At 52.9% G+C, this 17,650-nt stretch overlaps 1 protein-coding gene across 3 annotated transcripts; it reads right to left on the bottom strand.

The window, feature by feature from the left end:
- On the bottom strand, positions 526-17,650 carry DVL3 (dishevelled segment polarity protein 3). Of its 3 annotated transcripts, XM_021069945.1 has the most exons (16): positions 17,224-17,647; positions 11,614-11,683; positions 10,978-11,099; positions 10,748-10,857; positions 10,427-10,562; positions 10,156-10,249; positions 9,871-9,940; positions 9,116-9,255; positions 8,857-8,933; positions 8,682-8,749; positions 8,377-8,526; positions 7,427-7,558; positions 7,105-7,272; positions 3,533-3,748; positions 3,023-3,433; positions 526-2,192 (listed from the first exon to the last, which is right to left on the bottom strand). In XM_021069945.1, exons 1-16 carry the CDS (start codon positions 17,382-17,384, stop codon positions 2,161-2,163), a joined length of 2,157 nt encoding a protein of 718 aa, XP_020925604.1. In that variant the 5' UTR covers positions 17,385-17,647; the 3' UTR covers positions 526-2,160. The 3 variants fall into 3 exon arrangements, with proteins under 3 accessions (XP_020925604.1, XP_020925605.1, XP_020925603.1); XM_021069946.1 differs by lacking the exon at positions 526-2,192 and having other exon boundaries at positions 2,882-3,433; positions 17,224-17,646; XM_021069944.1 differs by lacking the exon at positions 526-2,192 and having other exon boundaries at positions 2,882-3,433; positions 10,156-10,562; positions 17,224-17,650.

Raw genomic sequence — 17,650 nt, 5'->3', positions numbered from 1 at the left:
GTGACTGTGAGCTCAAGACCAGGAAATGTATGCCTTCTAGTGACAGGCATATATGTTGTTCAGAAAACCATTGGTGACTTGAATTTAATTGGACGTGGGATTTGAAATCCCTTCTCTGATGAACAGAGTTAATCTTCACATGCAAGCTGAGGAGACAGGGCCAACCCTGGCATTTATGGGACCTGAAGAAAATCAGCTGGCTCTTCTCTTTCTGTAGAGAGAGATACCCTGCTGCCTTCCATAGGCAGGGCTGAGCCCATCATGAGAGGAAGGAAGGGCAAGAAAAGGCAAACCAGTTGCAAACCTTACTGTTCCTAGTATCCTCTTGGTAGAAGCCAGAATATGGTAGGATGAAGATCTGGCTTCTCTCAAATCGGGGTCACAGACTGAAGCCATTAAGTGACTGAATACTGTAATTCTTGAACCATCACTCAAGGTTTCACTTCTACCTTTCCAAAAGCTTTGTCCTCAATACATACCCTAAAGTCTTATCAATTTAGAGTAAATAATAATGATGATGATAATAATAACAATAGCTACCATTTATTGAGCACCTATTCTACTGTGTGCCAGGCACTGTGCTAGGCACTTTTCGTACAATATCTAATTAAATCCTCACAACAACCCTGTGAGGTAGGTATTATTATTGTCACTTTACATATGAGGAAACTGAGGCTCAGAGAGATTAAATAACTCTCCTATCACGCAACCAAAAAGTAGTAGAGTTGGGATTCAAACCCAGAATAACCTGACTCCAAATCCCATGCTCCTGTGAACTAGAATAGAGGCAGAGGGGAGAGGAAGGGACAAATTCAAGAAAGATTGCTGGAGAGGAATGGATATGATATACTGACTAGTAAGGTATGGGAAGGAATTTAAGCCCATAAATATTTCTAGCTGGTGAGCCTATGTAGAGTGTGATGAAGGTAACCAGGATTGGAATTCAGGAGGAACACACTTGGGTGGGGGAGAGGGATGAATTGGATCCTTATGGCCATGACCATGGAGAGGTCCAGTAGGTGATAAAAATACAGATCTAAAAATAGAGGGAATTTAGAGATGGAGATATATATTTGGGAAACACCAGCATATCACTGGCAGTTGAGGACATCAGGATGGATGACACCATTTTGGGAGTGAGGAAAGAGAAGTGGATCAAAGATAGAATACAAGGACCCTGAAGGTGTGAGCAGTGGTGGAGGAATCCTCAAGAGTTGGAAACAGAAGAATTGGAGGAGGAAGAGTACAAGAGGCAGCCCTATGGGGTGGCTAAGGAAAACATAGTCTGGATTGGGAGCAAACCTAGAGCTCCCAGGAGGAAGGCAAAACTGAGTCACACTTCTAACACAACCCTATGCACCAAAACCCCCAGGGAATGTTTGTTAAATGAATGAATGCCCAAACACCCCTACCCTGGTTTGCCCCAAAGGCCAGAGCTTAGGACTTCATCTTACTCTTGACACCCCAATCCTAAAAATATGGAAGCCTAGGTGAGCCAGAATTTACAGAAGAGGCTTATAGAGAAAGTTGTGCTTTGCTTAAACAAAGGAATAAAGTAAAAAATAAAACTTGGCGCTCTGGAAGTCCCCCTGCCCAACCTTGCTCTGGGTCATCATGGTAACTGTGAAAACAGGGAAGGGTGTGTGGGGTAGAAAGCAGGGTGAGAACAGCTTGTCATTTGCCTGGGGAGTCCTCTGCTGAGCCCAACCTGAGATTCAGCTTGGGCTATTTATCCAGATAGGAAGATGATGGGGACATGTGTGGGAGGTTTGAGGGCTGTGGGGGGAAAGGAGAGGGAAGTCTGGGGACCAGCCCCACAACCTAGGAGGACTAGGAGAGGGTCCAGCCCTCCGGACAGGGACCAGCCCTGAGGCTTAAGAGAAGTTGCATAGGCACGTAGTAGGGGGGGGGGGGCCTACAAGGGAGAGGGAAAGGGAGAGGGAGAGAGAGAAGCAAAGAAAGAAGGAAAGAAAGAAACTCTGGAGAAAGGGGAACAGAGTCTCTTATACATAGGTGAGAGGCTGGGGTGCTCCTCAGAAGCTAGTGACTCAACATGTTGAAGTGTAGGTGTGGGGGCTGAATATCCTTGGGAAGCCCTGAGGGGCTGCTGAAGCAGGGTTCCTGGTCTCCTCGGAGGCTGGGCCTCCCCTCGCTGGGGGCTCACAGAAAGTCAAACAGCCCGAAATTCTTGGCTGCTCCAGGCCCAGGAAAAATTGAGGGAGGAAAAAAGAAAGAAAAGAAATGTTTCAGGCCCAGAGGTGAGATGAGTGTGCTGGTTAGTAGGGTTAGGGGTCTGAAGGAAGCAGGGCACAGGGCAAGCATGGGGCAAGGGTAGGTCTGGACATACAGCAGAGATGCTCCCTGGAATCCACGAGCAGCTCAGGCAACTGAAGGAAGGGCCCACTGGGCTTCTGCTAAGGTCAAGCGCAGGCAGGGATAGCATAGATGGTTATTGGAGGTGACTACAGCTCTAGGGTGCAGGGCTGAGGCAGCAGGTGGGGGGGAACAATTAGAAGGAAGGGTAGATGAAGCAAATCTCTTTTTGGTGTCAGTATTAAGGGGAAAAATCAAGAGACTGGCACACATGCTTGAGGGAATGGGGTTAACAGACGGGATGATACATATGAATGAATAGTGAAAAGGAATGAGGGGTATGCTGGCTCTCAAGGGCACTGTTGGGGTCAACTTCTGAAGTGTTGGGGGTGGGGGAAAGGAGCAGCACCAGCAAGTTGGGTCCCAGGGACTTGAAGGATCCTGGGGAAGTCTTGTACAGCGGTTAGTGGGCGGAGGGACAAGCTGGGGCGGCGGCAGGTTAGGGGTTGCAGTTGCGATCAGTGGGTGCACCTCGCCCTCGCTGCACCCAGCGAGCAGTTAGCGCGCCTGGATTTAGTTCCGTTTATTTCCCTTTCAGGTACCAGACAAAGTAAAAAAGACGGACTGAGAGAGGGATGCAGGCGGCCCGGGCAGGATGGGATGGAAATGGGGGAGGGGCCCTCTCACATCACATCCACAAAGAACTCACTGGGGTTTCCCATGGCCATGCGGAAGGACTGTCTGCTGGCGGTCAGTTCAGGGGGCACGGAGGCCAGGTCGCGGCCCGGAGGGGCTCCCGGGGGCCCCATGGCCGCAGGCGGTGGGGGCATCATCAGCATGGGGGGGCCGTAGAGAGGGGGCACGCCGGGGGGGCCGTAGCTCGGATGTGTGTGATGGCTGCGCAGGCTGCTGGCCAGCGAGTGGTGGCTGCGGTGGCTGTGCTCGCTGGTGGCAGGGCCCGAGCGCTCGCTGGGCGCGCGTTCCCGAGGCCCCCGCAGGCTGCTGCGGGTCGTGTGGTCCGACTCGCTGCCGCTGCCACCCGACTTTGAGTCCCCGGCCTTCTGGTCTTTCTCCTTCCGCCGGTCGCTGCCGCTGCGGTTGGAGCCACTGCTCCGGCTGCCTGTAGGGGACAGGCAGAGACGGGGTCGGGGGACACTCAGAGCTAGCAGAGGATGCCTAGGGCTCGCCTGTGCCCCCTCCATGGCCCGCACTGCCTTACCTTCACTGTGCTGACTGCTGGCGCTGCCCCCGCCATAGCTGTACCCCAGCTCTGGGAAGCCTGGGTGCGGATTGTAGGGGTGTGGGGGCGGCGGATACTGGTAAGGGAAAGCCATGGGCCAAGGAGCCGCCCCTGGGTGCGGCAGAGGGGCCAGAGTGTCCTGGTCAGAGGCACCGCTGGAGCCGTCATGATCGTGAAGGGAGAGGTTGGCCATGTCTGTGGAGCGGAGGGGAGAGGGGTAAGTTGGGTCTATTCCATGTGCCCGCACCCGTAGTGTGCAGACAGGTCCCCAGCCTAGGTCAGGTGGGTGCCTTTGGGAAGACAGCAACAGCAGTGGCAGTGTCTCACCAGAGGAAGGGCAGGCAAGAGATCTTTCACTCCTTCAGTTCCCCTCTGCCACATCCACCAGAGGTGGTGGGGAGGGAGACTCGGCAGAGACAGCCCCAGAGAAAATGTCCCTAGGAAGGCCCTGAGTCACCACTTTAGATGCTCAGTGCCAAATCCCAGTTCCCTGGAGGCTGGCTACCAAGCCTTTGGCAGTTTCTCCTCCTTCCTCAGTGGGCTGGAAGAAGAGGCAAAACCCTTACTTGGCAATTTCCTCTGTTCTCTTAGAGGGTAAAAGGTAGGGAGGGGAATGTGGGAGGCTGAAATACCAGACAGCCACCAGGTAATGCATACCTGCACTTCATCAGGCACAATACAAAGCATGCAAGTGTTACCACAACCCTATGAGGAGGGTTTTAGTCACGTTTTCTCCAGATGAGAAAAGTGAAGTCCACAAAGGTTAAATGATCAGCCTAAGTTCAACCCAAACCGTAGCCAGCGCAGAAGCTAAGAGCTGCTTACTGTTTCCTTACCTTTCCAGATGAAGGCATCAGTAAGGAGCAGGGAGCAGTTTGGGGAAATTTAGATGCAATTTTGCCCTCCCCTATTCACTTAAGACTAAAAAAATACCCATTAAAAGCCAGAAGGAACATAGGGCCTTTCAGAGCCTCCCCACACAGAAGGCCCTTGGCGTGGATCAGTTTTCTAGAGCTGCTGGGGAGGGTGGGAGTGAGGCAGAAGGGTCCAGAAAGAGAACAACTTAGGCTGTGCTCTCCACCCCATTCCCAGCCAGGCCTGTTCTTCACAGCACTTGAGTCAGTATATCGACATTATTTCTTTCCATGACTCTGGCTTACCCAGTAAATTGTGCACAGGCAAGGCCGCTCCCACCTATGTTGGGACTACTTGGGAAGAGAGTATAAGGGGTCATTATAACTGCCTGCCTGGGATACCCCTTGTTCATACTCCATCTGTGCCAGGTCTCTGAGCTCTGAGAGAGCTGTAATTACACTGGAGGCTAGCAGCTGGGTACAGACTGAGTCCTTTGTTCCAAGTCCTGAAGGGAGCTGACCCAACCTTACAGGGGACAAGAGGTCAGGAGAGGGGACTGAGGCAGCCTATGGAGTCTACCAGCCAAACTATCAACCTGTCAGGGTCAGCAGCTAGCGTGAGCAGTGGTGATGATCAGAAGCAGAGGCCTGCCTTGGTCACTACTTCAGCTGTCAAGCTGTCATCCCAAGGGGAGTGACTGTGTGTTCCTGGGGCTACCCAGGTCTCCAGCTCTTCCCTTTGAGTCTGCCATACTCCCAGCTGAGGATACTTCAGCCAGTGAGAACAAAAAGGCCTGTTCTGTCTGCATCTCCCTGAGCATGGCCTCTGGTGGACTTGGTCCATGGGCAGAAGACCCAGAATGCCCCTGGTATGGAACAGTGCCTTCTGAGCAAAAGCCACAGCTGTCCTGAGAAGCTTTATGTACCCCTGAAGGTTTGGGGACAGGGAAGACTTCTACTGGCCATGTCTGATCAAATTTAAGAAGCCAATAATTGCAAGATGCACCGCTATTTCAGAGATATTGAAATGTGAAAAAATGTTCAACTTATAATCAATTAAATACATGGTAAGTGGACAATTTTTTTTTTTTTTTTTTGCTTTTTAGGGCCACACCCACGGCATAAGGAGGTTCCCAGGCTAGGGATCGAATCGGAGCTGTAGCTGCCGGCCTGCGCTACAGCCACAGCAACACCAGATCCAAGCCACATCTGCAACCTACACCACAGCTCACGGCAACGCCAGATCCTTAACCCACTGAGTGAGGCCAGGGATGGAACCCGCAACCCCATGGTTCCTAGTTGGATTCATTAACCAAGTGGACAACTTTTTAAAGAGCACTTATTGTGGGCCAAACATGGTGCTAAAAGCATTACATACATTATCCTATATCATCCTCAAAACAGACCTATGAGATAGGTCTTACTGTTGTCTCCATCTTACAGACCAAGAAATTGATGCACTGAGAGCCTGTGTCACTTACCATGTTCATACGGCGAGGGTGGAGCTAAAATTTGAACTCAGAACTGTCTAATGCCAAAATCCTATGCATCTATCACTACTCCATGGGGCCATGCTGAAGCTGCTGAGGGCCAGGGACCCCATCCTCAGCCAGGGACTTGTGCTCCTCAGAAACAACCTTTCTCGTTTCTAGAACCTAATCTGAAATATTTTAAGAGTTAGCTTCTGGGAGTTCCCTGATGGCCTAGTGGGTTAAGGATCAGGCTTTGTCACTGCTGTGGTATGGGTGTGCTCTCTGGCCTTGGAACTTCTGCATGCTGCAGGCATGGCCAAAACAAAAAACAAAACAAAACAAAAGAGTTAGCTTTTGGATTCCAGCCAGCACCAGTGGGCTGAGAGAAGGTTGCTTCAGGCGGAGATGGTTGCTGGGGCTGGGTTTCAGCTCCCAATCCTGCGCACTGCTGTCCTGTTTTGAGGACTCTCCTTCCCAAGGGCAGTCCATAGGCTCAGGATAAGGGGAGTTCCCTGCAGACCTCTCCCATTTAATAACCCTCATTGGCTTTGCAATCGCTCAAGATCAAGTCCAAACTCCTCGGTACAGTTTGCAGAGTCCCTTACAACCTGGCCCTGACAGCTTTCCCAGCTTTAGCCCAAGGCAGAGCCCACCCTCAGGGGTCTGAGGAGGCTGTGGACTTGGGGCCTCAGGCCAGCTCCAGGTCCTGCCTTGGTGGAACCTTTTGGTGCTGTGAGGATTACCCAAGAAAATGCTTCTGCAGCACCACACACCTAGGACAACCTCAGACCATAGGAAGAATAAAAGCTCTGGAGCCAGAAAGTCAACTCAAGGCCTAGCTCCTTTGCTTCTAGCTGCGAAACCTGGGGTGGGTGGACTACTTAGCTTCTGTAAGTCTCATCAGTTTCCTCATCTTGAAACAGAGATAGTAATCCATGTGGGGAGGTTGTGAGGACTGACTGAGGGAGAGATGATGCTTTAGAAATAGTGAGCGCAGTGTGGGGCACGGAGCAGGCACTGAGAAAATGCCAGCCCCAAGAGGAGGATGCAGGGCAGTTGAAGAGGCTGGACAGGGCTCTGCTTCTACCATAGAACTCTCAGGTTGAGAGGTTCCCCCAGCTCTGCTGCCCCCTCAACTGGGTTCCCTAGAGTCTGCTGCCACATCCCTGGGCAACTCCCCACTCCCAACCAGGAGATAGGGCAAGGAGCGGGGGAGGCAACATACTGCCACAGAGGTCGCCGAAGATGTAGTAGCACTGCTCGGAGAAGGTGATCTTGTTGACAGTGTGGCGGATGAAGCCAGCTTTCAGCAGGTTGCTGGCATACTTGCGGGCCTCTCGCCGGTCAGTAAAGCCTTCCACGTTGTGGTACAGCCAGTCCACCACATCCGAGCCTGGGGGCAAGGCCACCACTTGACTGGGAGGCCCTCTTGACTTGGGCTCATTTGGCCTCACAGAAGCCATGAGGCAGGTGCTGGTTCCAGTGCAAAGGAGCGGCCCAAGGGGGTTCTTGCCCTGCCCACCACTCCCACCATGGGGCCCCCTCACCAATGAAAGCGTTGGGGATGGTAATCTTGAGCCACATGCGGTCACGGACTTCCAGCCCAGATTCAGGGGAGGCCATGGCTTTTACGATGGCAGCCATGTCACTGTGGATGGACAGGTGGAAGTCGTCTAGGCCTGGGGGTGAGACGCAGAACGGTGAGCAGAAAGAGCCTATGGAGTTAGGTACACAGGAGTCTGCATCCCAGATCTACCACCTAATAATATGGACCAATGCTGGGCAAATTACAGACTTTTTTGGATACTCAGTTTCCCCTTCTATAAAAATATGGACTTAAATATCTATTTTACAAGGATATTTGAAAAAAGAATTCATGTAAATGAAGGTGCTTAGCCCAGTGTATAATGTGTGGATGATAATACAAAGACTTTTTTTTTTTTTTTTTTTTTTAATTTTATGGCCGCACTTGCGGCATATGGAAATTCACGGGCCAGGGACTGAAACTGAGCCGCAGACTTATGCCACAGTTGTGGCAACACTGGATCACTTAACCCACTCGGAGGGGCAGGGGATCAAACTCGCACCTCTGCACCAACCCAAGCCACTGCAGTCGGATTCTTAACCCACTGTGCCTCAGCGGGAACTCCAGGGCAGTCATTTATGGAGTGCTTGCTTTATGCCACACACTGTGATTGGCGTTTTACTTGTTTCCTCTCATTAAATCCCCAGGAACCTGGCAGAGTGAATATCATTAGTCCCATTTTACAAGAGGAAACTGAGGCTCACTGGGTGCTCAGGACAGGTTTAGAAACAAACTCTGCTTAGTGAGGGTCAGTGTCTGCCGAGGGAAACTGCAGAGTGAGGTAGCTGGAATGAACTGAGTTCCCTCTCCAGCCCCCTCTGACGCTCAAGCAAGAGTCTCCATGTGGACCTTCAGCAGTCCCTCCCAGCTGGCCCTGTCTGCTAGGCCCAGGGGTCAGCGTTGGACACTCACGCTCTGTGTCAGGGATGGAGCTGGTGATGGAGGAGCTGGTGGAGGTGATGGTGCTCAGGGAGGGGCTCATGCCGTAGGCGGGGAAGGTGCCGGTCATGGCTGCAGTGTGGGAGACCCAGGCTGCGGGGTCAATGGGCCGGATGGGCTCGCCTGTGGGGAGGATGAGGAGTCAGGGGCTTCCCGCCCTGCTCACTGCCGGGCCCAACAGGGTAGGTGTGAGGGTTCAGGGTAACACAGAAGGAAGGAGATACAGGGCTCACGTATGCCAAGCATCAGCTTTAGGGCCAAGAGCCCCATCAACTTACTCCTGGGTAGTGTGAAGCAACCACGTGGACTTGGGTCCCAGCACTTGGCTACAGTCAAGGTGATGGGCCTGAAAGCAAGAACGTCCCTAGTGAAGGTAGGATGTGTGGAGGCTGAACCAAGTTCCTCGCCTGAATGCCAGAAAGACCTGCCCGTTCTCCCCGGTGCCATCCATACCCTGGTTTGTGCACAATCTCCCGCAGTACCCGGACAGCGTCGTCATTACTCATGTTCTCAAAGTTAATCTCGTTTACCTGGGAAAGAGGACCAGGAGTGGGATAAGCAGCTGTGTTGGGCTGATGGGTAGGGAAGCTGAGTTTGGTGGGCCAGGGGGGACTTCGTCCTTCCAAGAAGCAGGCTATAGAGGGAAGGCTATAGAGGGCATGGCCATCTCCCCACCCCTGTCCACACCACCACCCAGGGTGGGCAGTGGTACCTGTAATAGCATATCTCCTGGCTCGATGCGTCCATCAGCAGCCACGGCTCCCCCCTTCATGATAGAGCCAATGTAGATGCCTCCATCACCACGCTCGTTGCTTTGGCCCACAATAGAGATGCCCAAGAAGTTGTACTTTTCTACAGGGAGTAATAAGACCTTGAGAGGAGAGGAAAGTTCCCATCCCAATACAAGCCCTCATTAGAAAAGGGTAGAAAGGGACAAGAACTAACATGTATTGAATTTGAATCAGGCACTGTGTCTGGCACACTCAAACATGCTTTCATTTAATCCTTGTTGAGATAGGGACTCAGTCCTGTTTTCCAGAGCAGGCAATGAGGTTCAGAGAATTTAAGTGATTTTTCTAAGCCATGATGGAGCATAGCCAGGATTCCAATTCAGATTTAAATTCCAAAGTTGGGGCTCTTTTCACTACATCCAGCTATCTCCTAAAGAAGAACACCTAGGGCAGAAATCAGAGAGCCAGAATGTGATGGCTGAAGAACAGGGCAGGGGAGGAATCAGAACTCAGTTCCTCTAGGAAGCCTTCCCAGATGCCATTCTGGGCTTCCACAGTTTTCTGTGCTTATCTCTGTCAGAGCCCTGATCATGAGATACTGAAATGCTCAGTTTATGCCTATGAAAGAGAGCTCCTTGGGGGCAGGGGACATATCCTGTGCCTCTCTGAACTCCTCAGGTCTGCCCAGAGTCTGACACGGAGCAGGAGCTCAAGAGTGTTGTTTTAGCAGACTCACCCATGTTGAGAGTGACCGTGATGATGTTGAGTGACATGGTGGAGTCCGTGATGCTGCTGAAGGAGGAGGACTGGAATAGACAGAGGCCTTGAGTGGCAGGCAGGGGTGGCAGGACCTCACTGCTGATACCTAGCTCCTCCTCAAGGTCAGCCCCCAGCACCACCTCCCTTCTAAGGTCCTAAACACTGACCCAAGGGGAGGGATCTAAGGAAGCACAGACCCTGGCCCTGCCTGAGCAGGAGGGCTCGGTCTGCCCCCAGCCACTCTAGCATCTCAGCACCATACCCGCTCAATCCGCGAAACCTTCTGCTTCCGCCGCCGCCGCTTGTGTCTTCTCATCAGGCGCGAAGCGCTGCTCTGCTCTGTGGAGCTGCTGAACCTGTGGGGCCCACAGTCGTTCCCCACCAGGCTGGCCTGGCCCTGCCCCGTAAGAGGCACCGCAGGGCCCAGGTCCCCACCACAAAGCCCATGTCCCACCCAGGGGCCCCGGCATCCTGAGGGTTCAGGGTTCCTCCGGGTCACCTGCCCCACAGTACCCATGAAACCAAAGCCCCACCTGCTGGTGGAGTCATCCTCATCTGAATCAAAGAAGCTGGTGGTCTCCAACTCGCTGCTCATGAGAGTGGATGAGCTATCATAACCCCCTGGCTCTCGCCGCCGTTCCCCCTTTGCAGTTCCATTTAGCCGGGTTGCTGCAGGGGATGGAGGCAGCTGGGTTCACGGTGCCAGACGCAGGAGGGAGGAGAGGGATGAGCAGGGGCTGCCAGGGGGCCAGGTATATCCAGAGCTCAGGAAATAGGGCAAAGAGGTGGGTAGCTGAGTGGAAGCTGCGGGGAGGGGTGTGGGAGGGGAAGGGGTCTGTTCAGGGAAGACGCACTGTGCTCTGGGCCATCTCTCCGGCGTGGCCGCTCTCGCTGAGCAGACACCAAGGAGTCTGTCTCTGTGTCATTGTCCAGGTTCTCCTGGCTGCCCCCACCAGCATGAGGGCTGCGGGGAAGAGACGACTTGGTGGGGGAGGGGGCAGGCTGGGGGCTCCCTCCCCCAGCCCTGAGCTGAGCTAAGGTGGCCCTCCCCCATGGGCCCTCCTCACCCTCAGGTCACACTCACTGGAAGGATGGGGGCCGGGAGTCCCCAATGCCTCCTGTGCGCTCCATGGGCGGTGGCAGTTCCGATGGGTTGTCAGCACAGAAGGGAGCTGGCTCTGGGTGTGAGCCCTCAGCTGACACCAGCTGATGGGGAGAAAATGGGTGGGTAGCAGAGCACAAGGGCCCTGAGAGAAAGGGGATAGTTGCTTCTGGCGGGGCATGAAGACTGGGGGAGAATGAAGCAGAGGACATGGAGGGAGGGGAGACAGGAGTGTGCACGGTCAGCTGAGGCGAGGCATGGGCCCAGTGCTGGGTCAATGAGGAGGACAGGAGGCATGGGGTGGCCAAGTGGGATGGGGCAGAGAATGAGAGTCAGAGGTCCAAGGCAGAGGCTGGCAGGTGACAGAAGGGAACCTGAGGCAAGGTGCCTCAAAGGACACAGGAGATGTTTCTGTCTCTGCTGTGTTTCTGTTGCGTCCTTTCCCTCCTCCCTGCCCCCCCCCCACCCTACTTTTTACCAAGGTTACAGAATCAGAGGTAGTTCCGTGGAACTCTCAAGGAAGATTCAAATACTGAAGCATGAAACCACAGTGTCAGCAATGCCTTTCCTCCGTCCAGCAGGAAGGCAGGCAGAGGGAGGGCTGAGGGGATTCCTTACCCAGGACACCACCCGGCCATTGAAGCAGGGCAGCTTGGCATTGTCATCCGAGATCTCCTCCTTCACCACTCTGCAGGAAAGGGGGTGGGGGGGGGCGGTCAGAGTGAGTTTTCTTGAGGAGGGGAGGGAAATGCACACGTCCTCACAACTCCAACTCTCTGGGCTCCACCCTAAACTGGGAATCAAACTGCCAACACAAACCTGTTCAAATGAGAGCAGGGGTGGGATGACCCAGGGACAACTCTTTGTCACTATCAGGAAGACATCAGCCATGTCCAGGTCAGCTGCCTTCCTGGGGCATCCTCTTGATCATTAGGTGATTGCAAATTACATCTGACAAGTCACTGTCCCCCATATGTGCAGTCACTCCCTAGAATCTCGAGAGAGCTGTACCCATCCCCAACACGGCTCTCCTGGGCTGGACTTTATCTTTCCCTCTGACCCTAAATTAGGAAGAAGCACACCCTTATCACTGTCCTCTTCTTGATTGGGAATCCTGACATTCTTCTAAGAGGTGTGGACGTGGAATTTAAGGAAATTAGGAAAGAGAAGGGAAGAAAGCATTTACCAAACATCCTCCACTGCCACTGGAATAGTACTGACAATTCCCATTTATTGAGCCTGTATTATGGTCCACGCACTAAGCTACGTAATTTACTTGTATTACTTCATTTACTATTCAGAGCAATGTTATAAAATAGATACAGATGGGAAAACCAAGGCACAGTAGGTTCAGAAATTCACCTAAGAGCTGGCATTTGAATCCTGGTCAGCCTGACTCCAAAGCCTTTATTTTTACCTATTATACCACCTATCGCCCTAGAGCTAGAAAGTATAATCTTCAAATCAGCTTCATTGTATAGACAATATGATCTTGATTTTATGAATATGGAAACTGAGACTCATTCAGTAACTTGTCCAAGGTCACAGACCTAGACGTCGGGGCTGAAATTCAACCCCAAACTCATCTGACCCCAAGCCCCATGTTCTTTCCATGGTATTTCACATTCTTTCTCATACAGTGACAGCTGAGGTGGGTCTGTATGGAGGGTGGGGTACGGGAGACAGTGATATGGGGCATGGGGTGGGGTAGGATGTAGTCTTAGGCATGTAGTTTGGCCTGGGGCATGCAGTGATGCAAGAAGTCAGACCACAACTATACTTTGGGGCCAGGAAAAGGAGCAGAAACATTTGAGCTGCCCCCTCCCACCCCCCACAAGTGCATCAAACACACCAGAAGCACAGAACTAGAATGGTGTGCTGGGAGGCAAGAGGAAGACACATGTCTGGAGTTATGAGCAGAGAAGGAAGGCGGCAAGGAAGGAGGCTGGGAAGCCAGTCTTTCCTTGTTCTTAAAGCAGCTCCTGCCCAGAGCCAGGGACGTGCTTGGCTCTTTGTGATGCTCACATTCTTGCACTCACAGCCAAGTTCGAAGGCCAAGCCCGTCTTCCTCCCTCCCATTCAGCTCTGGCTCCTCCATCACTTCCAACCCTACAGCGATCCCAAGAAATCAGCTCAAATTATCCTGCTCAGGCCCACCAAGGCAGAAAGCCTGGAGATAGAACAAGCTAGAAAAAGGGGCACACAGATAGCTCAGACCCACCAGTCCGTCTGACCACAGGGCACCCCAAGCTTGTAGCCTTCATGGGAACTGGGGCTCAAATTAAAAGGGGGTATGTGGGCCACATGCAGGGACTGTGACCTGCTCTGGAGGGGGTCTCACCACCCCCATGGTGGGAAACAGCTGCTGAATCCCCACCACCCCCTCCTCGCAGCAGGCCCCACCACAAAGCTCCCTGTTACAGATGTTTCCTCTCTTTCTGGGGGTCACCAACAGGTCACTAAGGCTCTGCTGACTCACAATGATCAGCTGATCTTCAGCAGCCTTGGGGAACTTCAGACGCCCCCCCCCCCCCCCCGCTCCCACCGTGGAGCTGAAAAAAATCTGGGTTCAAATTCTGCCACTTCTTAGCCCTCCTATCTTAGAGAAGTTTCTTAATTTCTCCAAGTCTTTGTCTAATCCTGGTCAGTGGGGTTTGTAAAGGCTTGGCATGGTCCAGGCATACAATAAATGTGAGTCACTAACTTTGTCAATTTTTCGTGAGATCCACACTCTCTTTCTAACTAGGTGTTAAGGGACTAAATAAATGTGCTTATTACTCATTGTTCATCCAAATAAAAAGGCTTTCACTGAGAGCGGGTTCTAAGTTCTGTGCTTGCCATGACATGGACTTCAACAAGCATCAGACCCAGAGCCTGCCCTGTCCTTTGAGGTTACTGTCCAGTACATAGTTCATGTGAATATGTTACATGTGGGAAGTGATCAGAGCTGTGAGAGCAGCAGATGTGTTCACTGGACACATCAGTGAGTATTACTTAGTGTCAGGTCCTAGTTAGGAGCTGGGTAGGTATAAGGATAAACAGGGATAAATGCCATAACTTGAAAAGTGCAACCCAGAGGAAAGGAGACTTTGGACCTGGAGAAGACAAGAAAAGGGAAGTACTCTGGGTGGAAGGAGCAGGGAGCAACATGCTGAGTGGCTGGACTTCCCATGTTCCTCCCATAGCTCAAGGCCCCTCCAGTGGTGGTACCTTCTTCTTCCATCCACCATCTCCTCAGTGCTGCAAATGTTTATTCCTCCTCCATTTCCCAAATAACTGAAGAGGGTTGGGCCTACCCTGAGCTTGAGGAATACTTCTGGAGACCAGATGGGAGTTAGGAGTCCTCAGGCCTTACATACCAGAACCCCCGAGGGTGAGCCTGGAGAGGCTGAGGAGACGGCAGGCTTCCTCCTCTGACCCACCTTCCCATCTGTCAGCAGGGGTTGCTGGCTTCTGCCCAAGCCCCCCTCTTGGGCAGAGGGATAAATGGCAGCCCCATCACCTTTGCAATTTGCCAAGGCTCAGCATCTCCCTCAGAGACAACATACTTATTAAATGGTGATGATAATAATAATACTGACAACCTTAGACTGTGAAGCCAGGTTCCTGATGGTGAATAAAACTCTGCCACTTAGAGTTCCTGTTGTAGCGCAGCAGAAATGAATCCAACTAGGAACCATAAGGTTGTTGGTTCAACCCTGACCTCACTCAGTGGGTTAAGGATCTGGCGTTGCCGTGAGCTGTGGTGTAGGTCACAGACACAGCACGGATCTGGCATTGCTGTGGCTGTGACATAAGCTGGCAGCTATAGCTCTGACTGGACCCCTAGGCTGGGAACCTCCATATACTGCAGGTGTGGCCCTAAAAAGACAAAAAAACAAAAAACCCCTCTGCCACTTATTAGCTGTGTGACCTTGGGTAAGTTACTTAATTTTCTGTGCATTAGTTTTCTCATCTATAAACTGGGGGTATTACTACCTATTCCTTAGGGTTGTTAAGAGGATTGAATGAGTAAAGATTTGAAAGTCATTTAGACCATGTTGCACACTGTCAGCACCACAGAGAGTATGATAAATAAATGAAATATATATATATATTCCTCAGCTATTAGTCCTCTGTGACAAGATAGCCCAATCAGGTCTCTTGCTCATTACTCCTTCTGGAGCTAAAGACAAAATCAATCTCTACTTTGCTTTTACTATTGTTCGCAACCATGCTAAAATGGCCTACTCTAATATTTTACATAGGATGGTTCAAGTTCAAGTACCACTGATGAATGCAAGATGGCTTTAGGTATACCTGAATGAATGTTTAATTCGAGTTAAATATTTATTTTTAACATATTTTAGAAAGAAATATAAACAGCAAATCAGACCTGTGGTTCATATTGTTGATTTGGTCAAACGAAGAAAGAGTGAGTGGACTGACAGCGTATTTAAAGAATATTAAATCAACAGTGAGAGGATGAAATGGGGACCCCCTGTGACTACAGTTAGGCCTGGCTTGACAGCAGTCTGGGGAGAGTGGGAGACAGCCCACAGAGATCTAGGTTTAGGAGGTAGGGGTTAGGCCCAGTGGGCTCTGTGATGAGTAGGGAGTGGAGACACAGGTTTGACCTAGTCCCTCAAAGCACCTGGCCCCAGTGCACTGGACTCTGGCTGATTTTCCCCTATTCCATACCCTGAGGCAGTATTTTAGTCTCTTCGAACTCCATTCTTCTCTTACCAGGCCGAGGCGACCACACTGCCCCTCCCTCACTTCCACCCCTTGCCGATAGATCGATCCCTCTTCAGAATCTTCCAATCAGAGGTGTCTATCTCAGGACTGAAGCCAGACAATCATTACTACACAGGAGTACCCACCCCAAGGCAGGAAAAACAACAACAACAGGAACAAGAATAGTTAGAAGCTGCATAGCACTTCCCACTGTACAAAGCACTTTCACACATATGATCTCACGGGCTCATCAAACCCAGAGTTCCAGGGGGAAAGGTGACAGCAAAACACGCCAGGCAGAAGACAGAGAAGGTACCAGAGCCAGGAGGGCGGGGGTCCTTGGAGAGAAGCCAGGCTGATGAACTCTGGGGAGAAGAATGTCTCCCCTCACTCAGCTCTGGGCCTCAGTTCCAAAGAGCGGTGTAGGCCTCAGGCTACCGCTGGAGAGGCGGCCTTCAGGCCTGGAGGGCCCAGGAAGGCCTTCCCCACAGGCCTCCAGGCCCAGTGCCCAGTTAGTGTGGGGTAGACTAGTGTGGGGGCCTCCCCCTCCCCCAGTCCCCTGGGAGTTGGGGGGTGGTGAGGGGATCTGCCAGGCTCCCCCTCCCAGGCCAGCTGCTACAGAACCTTCCGGGCTCCAACATTCCATCCCCTCTTAAAGGGGAAGCCACTGCTTCCAAACTCCTCCTGGCCAAAGCCCTGCAGCTGGGTAGAGAAGACACCCCCCACCCACCCCCACCCCAGGAGGGAAGATGAACACCAAGAGAACCTTCCTGGCCCTCTGGTCCAGACTCCGAGGCCCTTTCTAAGGTCTCCCCCTTGGTCACCATCTGGAGGAAAAAGGCCTTGGTTCTGCCAGGAAATCAGCACCTGGGCTAGTGGGGACGCCTCAGGGTTGAGGCACTCTGCTCCCTGACAACAGCCCCAACAGCCCACAAGGGACAGGGGACACAGCTAAATAAACATTAGGGCTGCAGGCCTTGGCTTACAGCCTGAGCACCCCCAGCCAGTTCAAAGTCCCACAGCATAGCCCTTAGACGTGGGTTACTCCAAATATGGCTCTCAGTTGTGGAGCTGAAAAGATGGAGAAGGGGAAGGCGAATACCAAACACCCCGAGTCTCTACTAGCGAGGTGGCTCCGTAGGCAGGAGGAGGGGCTGGGGACTGTGCTCTGGCACCGGGTGGAGGGGGGGTGTGTCTGTCTGTGTGGGCTGATGGTCTCTGAAGAGGTGAAGGGGCTTGACTGGGCTGGAACTGATTGGTCTTAGGGAGTTGGATGTTTGTTCCCCCTAAACGAGGGGGCCAAGGTCCCCCACAGGAGGGGGTAGGAGAGTCCCTAGAGGGCTGGAAGTCCAGCCTCTCAAAGAGCCAACGGGGACCAAATGGCCGAGTCTCCTCTAGAATCCAGAGTAGGGCTAGAAGCCAGTGGAGCAAGGGGAGTCCAAACTGGCGGAGTGGGCCCCTAGAAGCCAGAGGAGCCGGGGTCCCCCGGAGGCGAGGCGGGGCCATCCTCACCCGAAATCGTCGTCCATAGACTTGAAGAAGAACTTATAGCTGGGTCGCTGCAGAACGCCCTTAAAGTCCGCCAAGGTGACGCGCTCCGCGGGCAGGGGCAGCTTCACCAGATACGGCGTCTCCTGCCCATCCAGATGGTAGATGATCTTCGTCTCGCCCATGGCTCCGGCCTCGGGCCCGGCGGCCCGCGCGCTGCCTGCTCGGGCGGCCGGGCCGGGCCTCTCGGGCGGCGACGGCGCTCGGCGCGGCCCAGCGGCTCAGCCCAGCTCCGCGGCCGGCCGCGGCGCCAGCTCCCTTGTTCTCCGGCCGCTCCCGGGTCCCAGCGCCGCCTGCTGCCGTCGCGGCCGCCGCTTCCGCTCCCCACTCTCCCGGCTCGGCTGGCGACTGCGACTCTTCCGGTGGCCGCGGCCCTCCAGGCTCTGGGCAG

The sequence above is a fragment of the Sus scrofa genome, chromosome 13, assembly GCF_000003025.6.
Source record: "Sus scrofa isolate TJ Tabasco breed Duroc chromosome 13, Sscrofa11.1, whole genome shotgun sequence".
NCBI lineage: Eukaryota > Metazoa > Chordata > Mammalia > Artiodactyla > Suidae > Sus > Sus scrofa.
The sequence above is the reverse complement of the archived record's forward strand: the minus strand, read 5'-3'. Positions and strand labels throughout refer to the sequence as shown.

Excerpts from the sequence above, each read along its gene's own strand:
- DVL3 (XM_021069944.1), bottom strand. The coding sequence starts at position 17,384 with ATGGGCGAGACGAAGATCATCTACCATCTGGATGGGCAGGAGACGCCG. Across the intron at positions 8,934-9,115 it reads CAGGAGATATGCTATTACAG|GTAAACGAGATTAACTTTGA; the intron begins GTACCACTGCCC and ends CCTCTTTCCCAG. Across the intron at positions 3,749-7,104 it reads CTTCGGCGACCTCTGTGGCA|ACATGGCCAACCTCTCCCTT; the intron begins GTATGTTGCCTC and ends TCCGCTCCACAG.